At 47.7% G+C, this 22,743-nt stretch overlaps 1 protein-coding gene across 2 annotated transcripts in view; it reads left to right on the top strand.

Annotated features, from left to right (window-relative positions):
* The window catches only part of PLS1 (plastin 1), a 533,668-nt gene that overhangs the window by 343,522 nt on the left and 167,403 nt on the right, over window positions 1–22,743 (top strand). For both annotated transcript variants that reach the window (XM_085633623.1, XM_085633622.1), the window contains exon 5: window positions 3,188–3,320. In XM_085633623.1, the coding sequence (XP_085489749.1) occupies window positions 3,188–3,320 (133 nt within the window). The remainder of the gene's footprint in view (window positions 1–3,187; window positions 3,321–22,743) is intronic.

Genomic DNA, 22,743 nt, shown 5'->3' with positions numbered 1-22,743 from the left:
CAGACCTACAGGTAACAAGATCCTTTCAGGACCATAAATGGAAGCCAGACATACAGATAAACATGATCCTCTGAGGATCTGTTGGCCAGTGCACAGTGAGAATCCCCATGAATAGGCAGAAGCTGTAGGGGCTACTGGCAGGGAGGGCACTCAGGGGTCTGAGGGAGGGCAAGGTTTAAGGAGATTCATAGACCTGAAGATGAGCAGCAAGAGACTTATGAATGAGCTGCAGTGCTAATGTGGTGTTTCCAGACTTGACCAATGTTGCTTAATCGAACAATACTTTGCGAAAGGTCGCAATCTGCAAATGTGTGCTACTTTTTTTTGGGTGCACGTGTCGGTTTTTGTATTAAGAAGAGTGTAATATCGTTGCACAATGAAAATAACGTATAAAATCTGAGTAATATCACACACCTTTTTATCTTTAGATCAGAAGGCCTAATTACGAGTGCCCCAGTAATCTCGATGAGATAATTAACAGGTGTTACTGGTCCACTAGAATTTACATGTTAGTCCCAAACACTTGTAATTTTCCTTATTTTCACCCCTTAGAATTACAAGGACCCCCCAGTAACTGTAATTCCTTGGGAGAGGAGGCGCAGAGGGTCTAGAAATAATAGGCTTTAATCCAGGAATGCCTTATTGATACCTAGAGACACTTAATGGGATGTACTCACCTTATAATCTAGCCTTTCTGTTGTGTGATCTATTCCTGGGATGATGCACGAATGTAGTAATTTGGGCATATTTACTGAGGGCTTGCGTTGCCCTTGCATGACGCAAGTCATATCAAGGCTACACAAGTCCTTAAATGGCATTTACTAAGCCATGCAAAGCCACCTTGTGTGGATCTGCGTGGTTTAGTAAATCCAAACTACTGAAAGGCAGCGCATGTCGCTGCCTTGCGCTACCTTGCGGCAGGAGGGCATTCTATGGGTGGGCTCTCCCATGTATCCACCCGTGGGTTTGGACACAAAGCCATATTTACTAAATTCAGTAAACCTGGGATTGCGCTAAAACGCTGCACCTTCCCAACAGAGGCATAACAAAGAGAAACATCTTTATTTCTCCTCGCTGCTTCCTTTTTCTAGGAAATAGTGTTTAATAGAGAGACATCAAAGCTTCTGCCTCAAAGCTGTTGGAGGTACCCATTTTCATTTCAGCTCAGAATTTATTTTAGGTGTTAAATTCCACCCCTTTTGGTCGACACATTTTGTGGAATGGGTAATTCTGTCAGTTATCCAATATAGCCACTATTATTTTAACACCTTGTGGCAACTGAACAAAATGGATTTACCAACTTGGTGGCTTGTCTTCTTTCTGTAATAGGTAGTATACTGGTGCCAGTCCTTACCAAATACATTGAAAAAATGTCGAGCTGCGCTGCTTTCCATTGATATCTAACATAAAAACAGTTCTATTCAAATTATAATCCTGACAGACACAATATTTATCCCAAAGTAGAGACCTTTATTGCATATACCTTTTCACGATTATTCAGTTTCAATGCAAATTCATCACCAGTCAGCAAACCCGGACTTCAGGAGTAAAATCAAGTAGTTACTCGTTTGGTATTGCTGTATTCTTTACTTTTGTAGAACTGGAATGGAAAAGACTGCAGCCTGAAATTTGTAAAGTTGATTTGCCTTTCATTCTGTCTCTTGAAACACTGCGTGTAGTGGCCTTTGCGGCATGATCCCCTCTTTAGGAAGATGGCACCTGCTAAATACATTCAGGAGTGATATTGTTGTGCGAGGCATTTATGCCACAAGCTGCCAATGTGTCATTGGTCATTGAGTAATTAATTACTGCAGACAGAATTCCTACTGACTTTTGTGTAAGGATGCCCTGTGTATTTTAAGAAGTGATGCTATTGGTATCTTAATTGCAATTACAAAGGGCAGTTTGGACTAACACCTAGCACTGATCTGCACCTTGAGTCTTTCCTTTCTATGGCATGTGAGTGTGAATTTACTGGCTCACAATAGTAATCTGAAGGTATGCTTTTTAGAAGGTCTGTAATTATGGACGTCAATTCATTAAAATGCCTGGGGTAGCAGAAGTGACATTGCACGCCATTTGACCTTTACTTTGACTCACACACGCTTGCTTACACATACTAACACATTTAGACACGCTCGCGCACATAAACACACTCTCACCCGCAAGCATGTATACGACATAGATTTAACAGCGTCTTTTACTTACCTTAGCTTCCAGATAGTCACATTCCAGCTGACGTCAGGCGCGCAACACCCATTGGGCTCACCGGGCTTCAGCCCCCCCCCCCCCCCTCATGTGTGTCAGCCCGGCTGAGACAGCCAGGCGGGCTGGCGTCTGTCTAATTGCAGTAGCACCAGAGTACTTCACGTGTCTTTAAAAGACCATTTACTCGTTAATGAGGCTTTTGTTGTATTTTCACCCCTTTTTACAGCCGCTCTGCCTATGGCTGGAAGACTTAGCCCCCCCCCGAAATTTGTTCAGCCCCCCCCGAAATTTGGCTTTAGTTGCCCGCCTGGCTGACGTACACCATTTTATATTACACTAATAGTGAATAATATTATTCACTATTTGTATAACTATTTTTTTTTACAGAAACCAGGCAGGCGGAGCTACAACCAGCGTCCATTAGGAAGAGCTGCCCTTGTGTTCCAGGCGCTGATTTTGCCACCTGTGAGGCCAGGGGGTCGCAAAAGCAGTTCCAGGGTAGTAAGGTGCAAGCCACGGTCGCAGCTGCGACCCCTAAATGACGTCCATGTCTGTAATGCAGGTCTTTGGCACTCCTCGGTGCAACATTAATCTCACCTCTACCACTCATGTGAATTCAGTTACCAAAAGCTCCACCACTGCAGGTGAGAGGTCGTCGAGGGGTTAAGCGTAAAGCATGTGGCCAACCTTTCATCTCATCATCAGCCATAGTGGGATTTCAAGTCTGCTCCCCCTCATCCTTTGGTAAAGTGATGTTGATGCATAAAAGACATCTCAGCCAAGGCTGTTGGAATGCAGTCTGGGCCCGGTTTGGGGTTAGGAAGTGTGACTACCCATTTTAATCACTTCTTATGTTAGAATATTATTTCAATTTTATCAAGTAAACAGGTACTAAGAGAAAGATTTCCACTAGACTGGGGTCATGGACGCAGTTGTACTGGACGGATGCCTGGCCTTACCACAATACTTTGTGTTTCAGCGGAAGAGAAGGTTGCCTTTGTGAATTGGATCAACAAAGCTCTCCAAGATGACCCCGACTGTCAGCATCTTATCCCCATGGACCCGTCGGAGAGTAGTCTCTTTAAGTCCCTGCGGGACGGCATCCTTCTTTGGTAAGTCCTTAAAATGATCATAGGTACCGTGATTTATCTGTAATTTTTTGCCATGTATTGATTATATTCCTGCTCTTAGTTTTGTTCAGACAGAGGTATCTGCTTCCATTTGCCCCTTCTACTGAGTACAGGAAGACAATGTCTCTCTCGTTATGACCAGAAGTGAGCCCCCAAAGATTCATGTAGTGTAATGCGTTGCACCCACATTCAGGGCATAGTTCAGAAGTAATTTTCACAAAAGAAAATGGCAGGATTTTTGACCTATAGGCATTCCAGCGAGGTGACGTAGCAGCCATAAATGTATATACTTCTGCATAATATTACCACACAAGCACCTATTATCATGCAAGAATCAATTCCATGCAAAGGTGGGAAAAGGGCAGCTCAGCATGGTACAGCTTGTTTATGTTTATGTTTATGCAATATTTATAGAGCGCGCAAATTCCCGAGGGTGTCTTGGCGCTGTTTGAACGTTTGTGAACGTGTACAAATACGTCAGTTTGTGAGCATTCTCAAATTTCTTCTGACTATTTCCGACTTGGAAATGGTCCAAGATTTGCTCCTGTGGAGGAATGCAATACATTCCATTTTAGGTTTGAAAGGGGAGCAGAACACCCCCAAACCTTAGGGGTAAAGGGGACAAGGTTTGTCCACTGGAAGAAAAACAAGCATTTGCAATGCAATAGGTCTCGCATTATAAAAGTGTGAGCAGTTCGCATTGCTAATAATAATGCAACACTAGCTATTGGCATTGTAAATGATAATGGCATTTATTTATGTCTTTGTTTTATAAAATAGATAAAAAAGGCATTGTCATGAACAATGCCAATAGCTTAAACTTTTGCAAATGCGAGAACTATTGCATTGCAAATGCTTGTTTAGGTATGCTGCTGCCGTAGGCGGCTATGAGGACAAGTGGCGCGATCTGTATTTAATGACCCACCTGCCCGAAGTCGCTTTGATTCTGTGGTGCATGGTGATTTTTGACACAGGAAAATGAAATCTCACCAAATTCTCGTGACTATCCTGGAATATTCACCAGGATGCATCACTATTTGACCCGCGTTAATGTAAAAAAAACAAAAACTCCATCTAAATCTGTACAAAATCTGGCTGTTCATATTTTCATACATTTTCCTTTGATGTGCTGGTAATTAATGTTAAAAGCACATTTTTTTCTATCTCTAAATGTTTGAAATAATCCTGTCCTGCCTTAACCTGCATTTCATACTGTGGCCGTAAGGGCCTGAGTTTAGTCACAGTTAGATTATGGAAATAACATGTACTTGGCTTCGTCTGAGCGAGATCTAAAAGAAAACTACAGTTGGTTCAAAGATGCAGCAATCGACCTGATTGTGGGCCTGAAAACGATGACAATATATTAGCCTTGCTTCGTAAATTCCTCTGGCATCCATTCATAAAATACGTGTGCCTGAAAGCCATGAACTTGGCACACAGAGTTATACATGCCACAGGTTTAAATATGGAATAACCCATAGTTTAGCCTTCTAAAATGAGGTGATGTTTTCCATCCCTGGTCTTAAGTTCGGTAAACTAAAATCTTATAGGGTGGCAGTCTTCTCATTACTAGTGCCCATATATATAACTGGTAACTTTGACCCTCCCCACCCCACCCATGATAGTGCCAGGTGTACCAGTAACTCGATAGGCGTGGAGTTGCTGAAGATTAAAAACGAAACCCTGAGTTTCCGCTGTGAAATTAGGAATTCCGGGCAGAAGTGAGCACACTCTGAAAATCTGGCTTTTTAGTAATGTTTAGAGGGGGTGAGTAAAGTCTGTTGTACTGTTAAATATCCCTTAGCGCCAAGAAGCCTTGGTGTATGCCTGCTTCAGGAGCAAAACAGAACAATATGTAGAGGAGCAGTGGGAAAACATGGGGGATGTAGTCATTTTGTGGCACAGAGACAATGGCGGTCAATGAAAATGAAAGTGGAACATAAGTAGGAAACCTAGTGAAGAGGAGGACTGGCTAGATGAGAAAAAAGACAACAGAAAGAGAGAGCGCAGGAGTGAGTAATTTAAATATAGGAGCATAAAAGATCCAGAGGAGGTACACAAAAGAAGCTCTGACTTGACATTTCGGCGCTGATATAAGCTGCCTCAAAATATCACTTTTTATATGCGTGAACGTCTGCAGTGAATCATATCTCATAACATTAAAGCCAATCCTTTTAAGGATAATATTTCAACGTTCGCCCCAGTTTGCATCGCCAGATATCGTCAAAGACTCACATTGCTCATCCCTATGGCTCTTCTTGGCGTTTCTTTATTACACGATGAGAAAACACGACAGTGACATTTGCGGGGCTTCTGATTAACATTCGTGTTTCCCTCCGTGATAGGTTCGCTCGCTATTTGCCTGCATCAAGAAGCATGCTCACGCCCGGCTGGCAATCTTGGAATTGTGTTTTTTATTAAATAAACCCCATTCCAAGATGGCAGTCAGTGTCTCATGATGTGTGTTCATTAGTGTGCTACTTGTGCATGGGTCTCGATGCAAACGGCCGGTTTTAGTTTGCATTTCTGACAGAGCAGATGCCCATATTAGAATGGTTAAATGAAATTACAATAAATAAAAAAATAATAGTGCATGAAGCACAAACAATGACTCAAGCTGCCCAAAAGCACATTCCTGCTGCACAAATAATTAAATAACTAAATGGGAGTGAGGTGAGAAACAGTCCCGGGAGCATCAGGGAGTAGTAGAGGACACAACTTACCCAATCAGAACAAAGCACAAAGGGTACAGGAGGAAGGAAGAGAGGATCACGAAAGGCAATGATAGAGAAACAAATACCACAGGAGCAAGTAAGGACGATAAATTGGCATGAAGGAAGGAGAGCTTAAGAAACTAATGGGGAGAAGAGAGAATGAGAAGACATAGGAACTTTGTCAGCATGGACAAGAGGTAAGAAAAGGAGCATGGCACAGAAAAAAATGCAGGCAGGGTCGATACGTAAGTTATAAAAAGGAATTAAGTAAAGTAGGTAAGTAGGGAAAATAAGGAAGGTTAAGAATGGAAGGCATAGACGAGAAAGCGGATGAAGGAAGGATGAAAAAAGTAAGGAAGGTTGTAAAGAAGGAAGGGAGGAGAGCAAAGAATATACGGTGAAGGCAGATTAAAAAGAGAGGAAGGTAGAGGAGAAAGGGCAGGAAAGTAAGAAGCAACAAGTGGCGTTGAAGGTGATTCAATGAAAATAGTGGGTGTGCCGGCAGAGGAGGCTGGATCTAAGCAGCGAGACCTAAAAATGCAATTAGTAAATCCCCAGGAAACGACTAAACTCTGTACCTCCACTGCAATGTACGAAAAAACTCTAGTCGGGTCCACTGCCCGTGCGCATATGTTAACTGCCCCGTAACTCGGAGCGACTGGTACAACCAAGGAACCCTATATAATACAAAGAATATACAACGTTCATAAGCACACTAGCTACCGCCATGCCATTGCTTAAACACAAACCAAGAGTAAATACTATGTAAAGCTTACCAATTAATTAGTGGTATGCAGAATCTAGGTAGGCACTAGTAAACCCAAAGTACTAGTGAAAATTAATGGCCGTTCCCCTGTTTGCCTGCTGACCGTTATACTTAAAAGGACAAGGAGAAAACGCTCATGAGTCCCGTCTGTACCATAACCATAATCAATAAAAATGATCCGATGTGTGCAAAAAATATAACTCAAGGCTTACCGAAAATGTAAGTTGGCCAAACGCTTAATAGTACGTAAGACCGTAACTTGATATCTTGTCTCCTTGTGAATCACGTTGCATACTGAAAAGAGGAAACGTGCATAAGAACATTGTCTCCTGCAGTGTATTTTCTGCAAGACCGTGACAAAATAAACTTACCAAATTGGCGTACTAAAGGTGTCTCACAATCTTCTAAGAACCCAGTATTTGGTGTATTGGAATTGCATGGAGTGGGACTGTGTGCTATGGACTGTAATTATGTGGAAAAGTATTTTGCGGTATTGAGTGGTATGCAGTGGAGTTTAATTATGTGATGTGCTGTTGAATTTTGGGGCATGCTGTGGAATTCTGTAGTGTATTTAAAGTATGTGGTGTGTTGTGTAATTGTGTTGTTGAATTGAATTATGTGGTTTGGTGTTACATTATGTGGTGTGGATTGGAAATGTGTGGAGTTGAATTGCGTGGGGTGGAACTGTGTGAATAATGAACGCCAACTGTTCCCAGTCATTAAACTGGAAATATAGAAGTGCAGGTACTCTGTCCCCTTTCCCCTTCACACAGGCACCAACAGCTGTGGGGTTTGTAATCAATGGTGGTGCAAGAAGGAGACACAGTTGCAAAAGAGGGAGGCACAGCGGCAGAAGAGGGAGGCACAGCGGCAAAAGAGGAAGGCACAGCGGCAAAAGAGGAAGGCACAGCGGCAAAAGAGGCAGGAACAGTGGCAAAAGAGAGGCACAGCGGCAGAAGAGAGAGGCACAGCGGCAGCAGAGAGGCACAGCGTTAGAAGAGGGTGGCACAGCGGCAGAAGAGGGTGGCACAGCGGCAGAAGAGGGTGGCACAGCGGCAGAAGAGGGAGGCACAGCGGCAGAAGAGGGAGGCACAGCGGCAGAAGAGGGAGGCACAGCGGCAGAAGAGGGAGGCAAAGCGGCAGAAGAGGGAGGCACAGCGGCAGAAGAGGGAGGCACAGCGGCAGAAGAGGGAGGCACAGCGGCAGAAGAGGGAGGCACAGCGGCAGAAGAGGGTGGCACAGTGGCAGAAGAGGGTGGCACAGTGGCAGAAGAGGGTGGCACAGTGGCAGAAGAGGGTGGCACAATGGCAGAAGAGGGTGGCACAGTGGCAGAAGAGGGTGGCACAGTGGCAGAAGAGGGTGGCACAGTGGCAGAAGAGGGTGGCACAGCGTTGCAAGAGGGAGGCATAGTGGTGCAAGAGAGGCACAGTGGTGCAAAAGGGAGGCACAGTGGCAGAAGAGGGTGGCACAGCGATGCAAGAGGGAGGCATAGTGATACAAGAGAGAGGCACAGTGGTGCAAGAGAGAGGCACAGTGGTGCAAGAGGGAGGCACAGAGGCAGAAGAGGGTGGCACATCAGAAGAAGAGGGTGGCATAGCGGTAGAAGAGGGTGGCACAGCAGCAGAATAGGGAGGCAAAGCAGAGAAAGAGGGGGGCACCGCGGCAGAATGACGCACGGCGGTGAAAGCGGGGGGCACAGTGGCAGAAGAGGGAGTTAATTTCATCCATACTTGCCTATCAGTTGATAGACGTGTACAGTTTATATGATGGTGTCCGTGGACTAGTGCTCTTCTCTTTATTAGTGTACGTCCTGTCTCACCACCCCCTTGCAAAAATACAACATATAGATAGCTATGTCAAATATGATGTGCAAATGTTTAGTCCCTGCCCTCAAAAGTTTAGGTGAAATGATGTCCCAATGTAAAAATGTCCCGGATGCTTGAGCAGTAATACGATTTTCAATTGCTTAAAACAGTTAATATATTTCCCAAAAAAATGATTCTCCACCTAAATTTGTTCCAGCAAAAACTCGTGCCAGCACAGCTCGCCATGAAATGAGAAGTTTTGTGCATGTCTTTTGTTTGGTTTGGTGTACATTTTCACATTTGTCTATTGACTCGTCTTTTAAATCTCGTAATGTAATTGCCTGAAGTTTCCTTAAAATATTTTATAGCTGCCCTTGCTTTTCATGAAAGGAGCGTTTGGCAAATAAAATTTGAAAAAATGAAACAAAAAGGTCGGTTTAATTATTATTTGCGTCTGTCGCGTTCCAGCTAAGAACAAAGCTGCATTTTTTTCCTGCTGCCCCTTGTCCTGCAACCTTTATAGGTTTATTTTTGAGGGCACTCAAATCCAATTTACATACAGAAAGGAGAAGGATTTTGTTGACCAAAATGGCCTTTGGCAGTGCTCTGAAATACATAGATAAATGTAGGTGACCATGTGTAATGTAATGCGGTACTTATGCAAATTGCTCCAAAGGCGTGGAGCTGATTTTGCAAAAAGGTGAATGGGATATAAGGGTTGGGGGATGGGTGAGTTGGGCAGATGGCTTACAGGAGAAGAAAGTCTGGCAAATGAAATCCCAGAAACATTACAATAGGGTGACTTCAATAATTAGCTGTGGCTGTCGCATTTCAGCTGAGTTACAACAAAGCTGTATTTTTAAAGTTATAAATCAGTGAAACAGCTGTGGTATAACGTAAATTGGTACTAATGCCCTTGGGGAGATTTAACACCGCTATATTAAGTAAATTGCGAGCGGAGTGAGATGGTGGATGGATTAAAAGAAAACGCTCTGCAAAACTTTACATTCCTATGGAGTGCTCCATTGGAAAATAAGGAACACGTGATTGCAAATAGAAGCTGTGGCCCACGTGTGGGGTTAGGGGCCGTGTGAGATTAAAAGAAATGTACAACCAAGTTGAGTCACACATTCAAGGTAAGATTAAAGTAGTTGGGGCATTACCAGTTCGGTCGCAGCCGTGATGCACTACATAGATAGTGGGAGTCATGATGCAGAGGAGAACCAGATGGACAGCAAGGAACAACAGAGAAAAGGGTTGCCAATCCTCTGTTCACACTGGAACGCAATCACGCCACATTAACAAGAGCCAACCCCCGCCTCTTGCGGAAGACCGAAAACCCAATTCGAAGTCAGCTGTACTTATTTACAAAATCCTCATGTGAGTGCTTGGAAAGTAGACATAAACAAAGGACACCAATTCCTATCACTTTATTCAAATTTGGAACATGCTTTAGCAACAAAACGTCACATAACGAGTACCGAGCGCAGAATCATTGTGTAATTTGCTCACATTTCTTAGTGATATAATACCGTAAATGGCACAAACTATTGATCTAAAATGTGAAAAAGATAGTTTTAGTTATTCGTCATTTTATTAAGTTGGAAAGGAGTGAACTACTTAATTAAAACAAGATTCTGAGAATGCCAGTCACCAGATCCCTGTACGGCTATCGTCCGCTACGGACGTCAGTAAGGAGCAGAGCGTAAATGAAGGTCCATATACACTATGGATCAGAGGCGCAACTAGAGCCAAATTTCGGGGGGGTGGCTGAACTTTAAGCAATAGGCAGAGTGGAGCTGCAGGGGCTCTTAGAAGGGGTGAAACAACAGCAAGGCCTCATTAACATGCAAATGGTCTTTTAAAGACCTGTGAAGTGCTCGGGTGCGGCTGCTTTTTTGCCCGGGAAGGTGTCTCATCCCGGGCTGCCACACACGACGCGGGGGGGGGGGGGGGGCTGAAGCCCTTTGAGTCCAATGGGTGTTGCGCGCCTGCTATGGATGCGAGTGCAGGAATTTGGTTCAGTGTATTAATAATATATGCTGCTGTGTAGTGCTTAGAGGGTAGCGGTTTGGCTCAGTATTATGCCTTGTGAGCCTCACAATGAAACTGAGAATCACAATCTTAGGTAGGAGAAGCCAGGTGGCTTGGGGTTCTGCTGGAAAGCTGTATGTGTAGAAAGGGGATGGGTGTGTAATAATGATAATGATTCTTTAATGTAATTGAAAATTATACTGCGCTAAAATGAATAATTGTATGCTCATACGAGCCAAATAGTGGGTGTGCCGGCAGAGGAGGCTGGATCTACGCAGCTAAGCGGCCGCGCGAAAGTGAAAGTGATCGCGATCAAAGCGGCCGTGAATGTGAAAGTAAACGCGGTGCGCGCGCCCGCGCACATGCACTGTAGCTCTAGGCTGGCCTGGTAGCACTTTTGGGAGCCCACATATAAAATGTCTCTTCGAGCCTTTGGCTCGCGAGACCTAAAAACGACACTGACTTTTCCCAATGCGAATTTGTACAGTGCATAAAATTCTACATTGTGGAATTGCCAATGTAAAAAGGTCACATGACTGTCACAAGTGTAGGTCTGTAAAGCTGCAACTGGTGCAGCTTTCCCCGTGAGATTTGTGAATTGCCTAAAGTCGTAAATCTTCACCATTGTGTTGGAGAACATGTAAAGATGGTGATTTAGAACTTGACCTTTTTCTCCTATCAAAGACTGTATATTAAACTATCAGATTTTGAGCAATTAAAGCAGGCCTTGTTTAAATTTAGCTTTAGGTGACAAATTCTCACTTTTGGCAAGAAATCAAATTTTCAAGAATTAAAGTCAAACTGTTGTTGGCTGGCATTAGAATTTTCTGACTTTATTATTTTACAAATTTATGTGCACAACACACATTTATGACAGAGTGTGGTCTGACTACTGTTACGCATCTCCATTTTCTGTGGACTGATGTGGCTGTTTTTTGACTCGGTGCACTAGAACACAACGAGGCTCCAGTGCATTTCCTCTGATCCCAAAACATTTTGAAACTGGCTTGTTCCTAGCTAGCCTATTTGACTTTCCTAAAAGGCCATAGTCTATGGTGTCCCAAAATACACCCATAACATGGAAAGTCAAATCGCACTTATGGACTACAGCACTACTGTGCCATCCACTAGACTGTCAAGACAAACATGACTCTAAGCCTACGACTGTAGCCTGGCTACTGCAGTTTCAAAACTGCAGCCCGACATGTCGAAATTACCATTTTTAAAACCTTCCTTTTAAATATTAATAAGTCACCACTCTGTACGCCTTGTATTCCACAAGGCAGAGTGCATGGTATTTAAAAGGAGGACATGTAAACATTTAAAGTTAACATGTCCCTACAGTGGCTCCCAAAAACTATTTTTAATTTAGGAAGGCAGGCCCATAGTGAAACACTGGGAAGCAGTTTTAAATATTAATTCTGCTATCTCAGGCTAGGGACCAGCCTGAAAAATTAATAAACAATGATTTTTTATATTTTTTAAAAGCCCAACTTAATGAATAAGTTGGATTTTTATTAAATAATAAGGAAAAGGGACTTTTAGAAAGCTACCTTTTCCCTGCCTGAAGTTCCTGGAGACTGATTTGCTTGGACCCTCAACTGTCACCAAGCTGGTGAATAGCCCTGATGAGGCATGAAAACGGCTCCTAGAGCAGAGACAAAGGCCAGAGTGTGAGGAGGTGTTTTTGTTCCCTCAGCAGGAAGAGCAGGTGGCCTGTGCCTCGGTACTTTTTTTTTTAACAAACTTTTGAGTACCAAAAAGTGAATACAATGTTTCTTGCCAGGTACATTACGGCATTTTCGTTTTTGTTTTGCAATCTTAAACAAGTATCTTCTTGTTTGCAGACTAGTTCGTCTTGGTGTGGATGTCAATACACCATGGTACAGTCAATGCAACTGTGAAACAAGTAGTGTGTGCTTATAAAGTACAATGTTATCGCTTGGAGTGAGTGCATTTTAAAGGACTGTGCCTCGGTACTTAATTTCCTTCAGAGCAGCCTCACCTGTCACAAGCAGATGCCAGATGACAGTTGAACAAGTCTTTTCCTTCATCCTCTCAGTCAAGCAGGCACCAAACCCAGTAGTGGGAAGTCCGCCCCTAGAACTGGTTTTAGTGACCACAGAGGAGGGGCTGCTAATTTCCCAGACCATGCCTCTGTGTGGGCACAAAGGCTGTACACAAGAGAAGGGTTTGCCCTCCTTGGATTTAATAAAAAAGGGGCACTGTGGGATTGATTATTGTAGGGCACACAGAAACTGCTGCAAAAGCGAGTAGGCTCTGATGCAGCTTCTTAACTTCCTGCAAAGCTCAGGCTTAAAGAGTAAAATGGGTGCCAACACTTAGGATCATGCCCTTTGAAAAACACACTGCTTCTGCTGCAGACTTTGTCACAAGAGGGGTGGGGTTGCGGATGGGAGTGCTCATTCTGGGGTCAAGTTCCTGGGGTCAGTCATTGTGCTGGGCAATAGGCAGTGCATAATTTGTAAAAGAATAGTTGCCGGGACCAACCATTTGCTCAAAAGCTCATGGCCAGCCCTACCAAATAGCAATGCTGTCTAGCCTCGATTCCAAATCATGCCTCTTTCCTTTACCACAAGACACACCCTGCCCCTTTACTTCAATCTTGCATGTTCTTTTGAATTCCTGCTTTCTCCCCTGGTCACTGTTTTTCCCTCTTTCTCTTCCTCCTTCTCTCCTTCTCTCCCCCTTTTCTGATTTTCTCCCTCATGCTGTGCGTCAAAGTCTAATGATGAAAAATAAGTCCTGGTCCTGAAAAATGCATGCTCATCTGCAACCACTGCCTCACATTAAGCACCCGAAAAATGTAGTTTTTTGCAAGCTCCCCTGTTCTGAGTGTGTGTAGATTCTTGACCATTAGTATTTTAATGCGCACATCTGCCCTTGAAAAGCCATCTCTCTCATGACTCTGAATCACCTTGGATTTCCTGCAAGGATATGGTCTCTTCATTTCGAAAGCCTTGTCTAGTTGTTGTACACAGAAAAACAACTAAAGCTGCCAGAAGGCACAATTTGAAGTGTGATGTCCATAAACGCTAACTTGATTTTTTTGCAAACAGCATTTTGAATTCTAGAATTTGTTGTTTTGTACACTACAACTATCTATAGGTGAATACTTAGACTCTCAGCTTTTTCTACCCATGCTGATCACACAACTGTGTTCATAACCCCCCTGCCACCTCAGCTTTGTGTCCTGCTTCACTGTTACCATACTGTTCTTTGCACTTAGACCACCAATTAAAAGTAATGTTCTAATACCGCATTGCTAGTATTTCTTACTGCGGCATTTCACCATCTAAAAGCTGCTGACATTTCCAGGTGGGAAATGTCTGAAAAAATGGGCAACATTGCAGAAATCGGACGTGGTTACGCTGATTCCTCTGATAATTACTAGTCCTGGGCAGACCTCACAGAGTCTCATTCTGCAGAATATCATGGAGTTACAAAAAAACCCTGCGAGATTCTGTGTAATTCTGGGAATAGGTGGACATAGGCATGTCGTGCTGCCTGTGCTGTGATTAAGTGCCAGGAGCTCGTTCAGCGCAAACGACACCATGCGGCGTGCAAGGGGGCACAGCTTCTTGAGTTGATTTTGGTGCCACTCAAGTAGATTTTCTACTCGAGCAGCAGCTTTCTTTTCTTTAAAAAAAAATGTATCCTTGTTTTATACATGGTGCAGCATGGTGCAGCATGTATATGTATGGGCCCTCAAGTTGGCTCGAGGGCCCATACATCAATAGGATTCAATTCAAATTTCACAGTGTATCCGTTAAGAATGAAACAGAAAAGAAAAACAAACTGTAAACCAGAATTAAGCGGAGCACAGATTAGACACCCCAACCTCTCCCCGCTCGACCTGATCATTGACGCATAGTATCCGACTAATTATTCATCTCGAATTTAAGGAGACTACGTCTATTAGATTGCCTTTCCTGTGCTATGAGGGATTCTGGGAACTCAACCACTGGTAAATCTATACCCCTAAATTTAGCCCAACGTTTCCATATTTTCCATGCTTTTTGCGGGCAACCCGGTGCCTGGAAACCCGCTAGCTCCATTCCCATACACCGATCCATAGCTTTTTTCCACTTTCCCAGAAGTGGTGGAGTGGCACCCTTCCACTGCTGGTCTATGTCCCGTTTAGCAAGTGTAAGCCAGAGAAATAAAAGATGTTGTTTGTACCTGTTGCCACCGATCTCGTCTGTGCAATGAAGTAGAACCAGTTTGGGACCAAACGGGAGATGCCTTGATGTCACCTTTCCAATATATGTTATTATCTTGTGCCACAAGGATTTTGGAGTGCTGCAACTACAAACCCTATGGATAAAAGGGCCTGTTTCTCGATTACATCTGGGGCACACTGGTAACGGAATTGTTTTCCTGCGAAAGAGACGATACCTAGTATAATAGGCTCGGTGAATGAACTGAATCAGACGGTAGCGAGACACTATGGCCGCACCCATGGGGCTCGTCAACACCTCCATCCAATCGTCATCTGAGAGATCAGTTATGTCGTCCTCCAATGTCTATCGAAGTGTCCCAAGTGTGGTACTGTTATGCGTGACTATGGTTTGATATCTCTGTCTGATCTTGTGTGCAACTATGTCTCCCATAAATAATCGTCCTTTTAACGGGTGAAACTCTGGGAAGTCTGTAAGTGTTGTGATGTGGAGGGTCAAGGCATGTCTCAATTGTAAGTATTTATAGGATTGTTTGCGATGGAGGCGGAACTCCTCCTGTAGTTGCTGTTTGGATTTAAGCACTGTCCCTTTCATTGCATCTCCGAGTGTTGATATACCGATAAGGTCTAATGAGTGAAACCCAGACAATGTCACAGCCTGGCGGGTGTATGTTCCCGTCCATAATGGGCTCGTCTGAGTTAATTCTTCCTCCCAGCCCATCTGCCGGACCACACGTCACCACAATAGAATGACCACCTTCATAGCTGGGGGTAGATGCCTCAAATTACTGCAAATATATAGCAAGCCGAGCAACGATTGGCCCTCCATCATGAATCTTTCAACTGCAAATACAGGGTCCGTTTGGGGATTGTACCACCATAAATTAACGTTGAGGAGGTGGGAGGCCGAATAGTAAGCAAATATGTCTGCCGCTGCTATCCTGCCACAGTACGTGGCTTGTGTGCATGTCTGTAATGTGACCTGTACAGTCCCCCACCCCATAAAAAGCTGGTGAGGATAGCGTTGACTTGCGTAAACCAAGACAGAGGTATATTATAGGGATAATTCTGAAGACGATATAGAATCCACGGAAGTGTGACCATCTTGAAGATGGCAGACCTACTGTACAGGGATATGGGAAGGGGGGACCAAGCCTGCACCTCAATCTCGGATCCTGGGTAATAAGGGATTTATGTTGTGTGTCCACGACAATGTCTGATCGGGTGATATAAAGATGCCCGGGTATTTAAAGCCGCCGGATGCATGTGTCAGTTGTGATGCCCACGTGCCTCTCCCCTGATCTCCACATACTGGAAATAATATGGATTTGGTCGGGTTTGTGCAAAGTCCGGATGTTTCCCCAAACACATGATTTGCAATATCGGGCCCGTAAACCCTGGATCTGTGAGGAAGAACAGAAGGTCGTCTACATACAAAGCAATCCTGTCCGGCACTTCCCTGAACCAGTCAAATCCGCGGACCAGGTGATCCCGCCGCACCCATGTTGCCGATGGTTCTATCGCGAGTGTGAAGAGGAGCAGGGATAGGGGGCACCCCTGTCTCATGCACCTGCTAATGGGAAATGAAGTCGACACTGCTCCAGCCACAAGCACAGAGTCAGAGAGGTCGGTGTATAGGAGACGAACGTAGGACAAGAATGTACTCCCAATCTAACAAGTCGAATGCTTTATCGATGTCTGCGAGTAGGATCACCGCGGGTCGCCTGAGCTTTGGCACCATGGCTAGGCCATTGTGAACTTGCCTGATGTTGTGGCGTGTGGACCGTTGTGGCATAAAGCCAGACTGATCTGGGTGGACAAGTTCTGATATGCATGGATGGAGGTGATTTGCAAGGATCTTGCCCAGGAGCTTGTCTTCTATATTTAATAATGAGATGGGGGGGAGGAGCCTAGCGCGCAACCAAGATGGCCGCGTAGGTGCGAGGCTCCCGAGGACCTCCGCAACCTCCTACGATTATCCTGAAATTATCCTGCCCTGGATGAGGGGACTATGTTGGTGAACCTGAGCTGAGGTGGCACCCGTTTCCCGCTTCCGAATCGGACCTCGGACACCGGAGTGAGCACCGAGTGAGGTTTGCGGCCTTCCCCTCGCCGGACCCCGGATTTGCGCTGTGGGGTGGTCCAGTGACAAAGTGAACAACAGCGGCAGGCAGGGCCTGGCGGCTCGCGTACCCCGCACTTTCGCTTTCGCACCTCCTTGCCATCTCTGCGAGGTTGGGTTGCGGAGCCCTTGGTGTTGGTGTGGCCTTGCTGGGGGGCCCTGCCTGCCTGCGGGCTGTGATCCACCCCGCTGCTCTGAGGTGGCCCCCCCCGGAGTTCGTGGCCCTGCCTTTTTTGCCCTACACGACGTGGCTGGTGCGACTGCGAGACTGGAGGCCATGGCCACGAAACAAGATGGAGACCGGGCAAAGACCAAATCGACCCGGCGTGGCGCCGTCCATCAGGCCAATAGTATGGACCGCTATACCCTTCACAAGGGATCTCCCGATGGACCGCGTAAGTCCCCTGAGAGCCCTCCTGATGCCCCAGACCTGCCCGCAGATCTGACTCTGCGAGATATCATGGGCGCCATCGCCGAGATGAAGGCCTCGGTGGGCCAGCGGTTTGATACACTGGCGCAGAAGATCGACTCGGTCCTCGTGGATGTTGGCCTGGTGAGGGCCGATCTTTCCAAAACCAACGACCGGGTGGACTCTTTGGCCCACACCGCATCGGGCCTAACGACAGATGTGGCGGCCTTACAAACGGAGGTGCGCCGGCTTAGTCAGGCGAGTGCGCTTATGGACCGACGCCTGGAGGACTCGGAGAGTCGGGCACGGAGGAACAACATCCGCATCATCGGGGTGCCTGAGGGACGCGAGGAGGCGGCGGCGGATCTCTTTGTGGAGGACCTGATTGCCACCCATCTCCAGCCACGGGGGCTGAGTAAATTCTTCGCTGTGAAGAGGGCCCACAGGGTTCCCGGGGGAAGGCCGAAGGTCGGAGCCCCTCCGAGACCTCTCATTGCCCGGATTTTCAATTTTCGGGACAGAGACGCTATCCTGCAAACCTCCAGACTGCATGGACCGGTCAAGTTTGACAACATGGAGGTAAATTTTTACCCCGATTTCACCCCAGCGGTCCAGAAGCAGAGACTGAGCTTCCTAGGCGTCAAACGCCGTCTTCGGGACCTAAACCTCAAATACGCCATGCTCTTCCCAGCCAAGCTGCGAGTGGAGGTGGATGGTCGCACGCACTTCTTTGATCGTCCCGAAGCGGCCGGGGACTGGCTGGATACTCTGCCCGGGGATCGTGATCGGGGGGGCGGGGGGGGGGGGGGGCGGGGGGAGACTGCACGCTGGATCGGGACTGAGGGTTTAATATTGGGCCTCACTCTGGACGAAAATGATGCCACTTTCGATTCTGCGTCAGTTTTTGTAAGTTTCCCTCCTATGGGGGTTGTGTTGGGTCTGTTGGGGGTTCTCCCTCCTCCTCTAGGGGGTCTAGTTAGTTTAACTATATATGGGGCGACAGGCACACTGCACGTTGGGGGGGCTGTTCGGGCTCATGCAGGGGTGCAGGGAGGGGGGAGTTCTGTTGGGGTGGGTGGGTAGGGATGGGGTGTTGTTCGTTTTTATCACAAGGCAAACGTACTTTTGTGTTAGTTCTAAAGTGCTCTCCGGGGGACGAATGATGGCTTTTGTGTATGATGGGGGGTAGGGAATTAACTTTGTTGTCTTGGAATGTGAATGGGCTGGGGGACAGGATCAAACGAGGTGTGGTCCTGCAGTTTCTGTAGAGAATCTCGCCTGATGTAGTCTTTCTGCAGGAGACACACCTCATTGGCAACTCCTTCTGCGCCATGAATCGGCGTGGCTATCGCCTAGTGGCTCACTCGGGCTTTACGTCTGGCTCAAGGGGTGTGGGCATCATGGTGAGGAACTCGCTCCCGTTGGAGATTGATGAGGTGCTCCACGATGACAGGGGACGTTACACGGTCTTGGTGGGAAGGCTGGAGGGCAAAGTGGTTGTCTTTGTGTCAGTATACGTCCCACCGGGGCTGCAGTCGACCACCTTTACAGACCTGGGGCGGCTTCTCCTTGGCCTTCCGGGGGGGCTTTTGGTTGTGGGGGGGGGATTTCAATGCGGTGGTATCTGGGACTGTAGATCGTCACCCCCCTAGGGACCTCCCCCGGGCACAGGCGTGGCTACCCGGCCTCTTGGATACATTTGGGTTAGTGGACTGCTGGCGTTTAAAACACCCCACGCAGCTGCAGTACACTTTCCACTCGGGAGCCCATGGTAGTCTCTCACGACTAGACTATGTCCTTGTCCCGGCGGCCTATGTTGGGAGGGTGGGAGAGGTGCGCCATTTGCCACGGGGTATTTCGGACCACTCCCCGCTTTTACTGCACTTTGATGTCTTTCCGAGGGGTGAGGGTAGGGTTGTCCCAATCAATCCTTGGTACCTGCGCGACCCCACCATTCGTGCTGAATTGATTAAATCCCTTCAGCGATATTTTGATGAGAATGTGGGATCCGTGCCTTCGGCTGTACCGCTGTGGGAGGCCTTCAAGGCGGTACTCCGTGGGGAAGCCCTATCCCTTATTTCCCACGCCCGGAGGCGCGAGCGGGAGGAGGTGACCCGGATGGAGGCTGAAATAGCCGAGTTGGAGGGTAATTTAGAAGGTGGGGTGACGGATGCCGCATTACATGTCCTCCAACTCAAGCAAGCGGCCTATAGGGCCCTCGTCACGGAGGCGGCCAGGGGCCTCAGTAGAGAGCAACAGGGGCGACTGTATGATGTGGGTGATAAGGCTGGTAAACTGATAGCGTGGTTGGACAAAAAAGAGAGAGCGAATCGTGTGGTCCCGCTGATTGAGAAAATGGATGGCGTGTGTGTAACCGAGCCAGAAGAAATCGTCTCCTGTTTCGCGGATTATTTCCGTGGGGTGTATTCCCCGGTGTCTCCCTGCTCGGAAGAGGACTCCCGTGCCCTGCTCAGGGATATCGCGCTGCCGTCCCTTTCCGAGGATGACAGGGTTTCGCTGGATGCCGCTCCCACCTCCGACGAAATCGCCCTCGCCATACGCTCGGTCGCTTCCGGCAAGGCCATGGGTCCGAATGGTCTCCCTATCGAGTTGTACAAGTTGCGACCGGATACGCTGGCACCCCACCTCCGGGCTATGTTCCTGGCGGCACACTCGGCTGGCTCACTCCCGCTGGACCAGCGCCTGGCTACAATCGTGGTCATTCACAAGGAGGGGAGACCTCGGGACCGGGTTACATCCTATCGGCCCATTTCACTACTGAATGCGGAGCCCAAGATTCTCGCCAAGGTACTGGCCAATCGGCTGGTCGGCGTGGTGGGCGATTTGGTTCATCAGGACCAGTCCGGCTTTATTCCTCATCGCAACACAGCCCTTAATTTGCGGCGCTTGCACCGTGTGCTCGCGCGTGTCCCGTTTATACGGGAGCCGGCCATTTTGGCGTCCTTAGACGCCACCATGGCGTTTGACACGCTTGAGTGGCCATACATCTGGGCGATGCTTGCGAAGTTTGGATTTGGCCCAGGGTTCATCAGTTGGGTCAAATTGCTGTATTCGGGCCCACTGGCGCAGGTGGTGGTGAACGGAAGAGTATCGGCTCCGTTCGAGCTGGGCCGGGGCACGCGGCAGGGCTGCCCCTTATCGCCGCTCCTCTTTGCACTTGCCTTGGAGCCCCTGGCGGAGTGGCTGCGGTGGGAGCCTTCCATCCGTGGTCTCCGCTGGACCCCCGAGTATGAGGACCGCGTATCCCTATACGCTGATGACATCCTTTTGTACCTAGCTTCCCCACATAAATCGCTCATAGTACTGGTTGATGTTTTGCATTTATTCGGTCGTAACTCCGGTCTTGTCATCAACTGGGCTAAATCGTGTGTGTACGTTCTCTCCGGGGAGGCTCCTATCCTCCCGCGGGGCTGTCCGATCCAGGTCGCCCCGCAGGGATTCAGGTACCTGGGTATCTTCATTACGCTGGACCCGGTGGCTCGGTATGATCGGAACTTGCTTCCCCCCCTCCAGCGTCTGAAAGAGGATGTCGCGCGCTGGCGGCGTTTGCCGCTTTCGCCGCTCGGCCGGGCGGCATTGTTTAAAATGATGTCGCTGCCGCGTTTCTTGTACGAGTTGCAGAACACTATGGACCTCGTCCCAGCGCGCTACTTCCGCGAAGTGGAGAGTTTGCAGCGCTGCCTGCTCTGGGACGGGAGGCCGCGTATTGCCCTGGCGAAGCTGACAATCCCGTGGTATGATGGGGGATTGCCCTTCCGGATATCAAACGGTACTATTGGGCCTCTATGCTAGCCGCGATTAATCAGGGCCTATATGGGCCCGCCTTAAACCCGGCATTTGAAATGGATAGGATGCTCCTTCCAGGTGGTGACCATAATCGAGCGCTCTATTCTAGCGCGCCCGATGCTCGCCTAACGGGCCCCACGCGTGTCATGGTGCGAGTGTGGCATGCGGCCAATGCAGCTATGGGGTGGAAGGATCGTTTGACCCGGGCGTCACCACTATACGCGTCTGAGCGGTTGGGCTCCCTGTGGACCTCGAAGGGCTTTGAGAAGTGGGACATAATAGGCATTAGCAAAGTGGGGGATCTCTGGACGAGGGGAGGATTTAAAACGTTCGAGATGCTGCAGACGGAATTTCAGTTGCAGGGCAGCGAGTACTTTCGGTATTTGCAGGTCCGTCATGCGCTGGGCTCCGTCTTTCCGGACGTTGCCTCCATCCCGGAGTGTTCCCCCCTGGAGGATAGAGTGCTGGATGGACACATCCCGGACAGCACGATCTCACTGATCTACAAAAAACTGATCAACGACCGCTCAGACTTGTTGACTGCCCTTCGTGGGGCTTGGGTTGCCGACGGGCTGGAGCTGGACGACGAGGACTGGATCTCCGCGGTGGCCTCCCCGAAAGAGGTGGCCATACCGGCTCGCCTTCGTTTCGTCCAGCTCAAGATACTCCACAGGGTCTACATGACGGGGCCAAGGCTCCTGCGTATGGGCTATGCTGAGGATGGTCTGTGTAAGCGTGGGTGTGGTGCGTTGGGGACTTTTCTGCATATCCTGTGGGAGTGCCCGGAGGTGGAGGGGTTCTGGCGTGGTGTGCATGAGGTGCTACGAGTGGTTACGCATGTGGCGCTGTTGCCCGAAGCGAGGAGATGCCTGTTGAATGTGTGGGAGCCTACCGACTATTCGGTGCCGCAGACGTGGTGGGTGACTCTGGGGTATATGGTTACCAAGAGTGATATTGCCCAATTGTGGGGATCCCAGAGGCCCCCGACTGTCTCAGCTTGGAAGGAACATATGGATTGGTGCATGTTTCGGGAAAAGGTGGTGTATGTGGCGAGAGGTAAGCCTGGGACATGGGTGAAAGTGTGGGGCCCCTGGAACGCCTACCGCGGGGGAATCTGTGCTCCACCGTTATTGCCTGATCCGTCGCCGGCCCCGTCCCCTTAGCCAATTCATCCCCCCGGCACCTGGGCAGTGGGTTTACCCAGCCCTAGTTCTGATCTCTCCCCCCTCTTGAGACTTCTGTGGATGGCTGGGATTTCCCCTTTAGGGGAGCACGTATTGCTATTTCCGATTGAGGATTGCCTTGTGGGTTTGTTTGTATTTGTTGTTCTTTCAGTTTAAAATGGAACCGGATAGTGGGGTCTGGATGGTGTGGCTCGCAACGATGTTAACTCCTATGCATGCTCTGCCGCAGCACCATGTGTTTTATAAATGTATATCGTATGCTCCTTTCATTGCTAGCGGCCGGCCAGAAGGTTGTAGGCCCATGTTTGTATATTTTTGAATCTTGTAATAAACGGTTTCAAAAAAAAAAATAAAAAAAAATAA

The sequence above is a fragment of the Triturus cristatus genome, chromosome 11 (genome assembly GCF_964204655.1).
Source record: "Triturus cristatus chromosome 11, aTriCri1.1, whole genome shotgun sequence".
Lineage (NCBI taxonomy): Eukaryota > Metazoa > Chordata > Amphibia > Caudata > Salamandridae > Triturus > Triturus cristatus.
The sequence above is the reverse complement of the archived record's forward strand: the minus strand, read 5'-3'. Positions and strand labels throughout refer to the sequence as shown.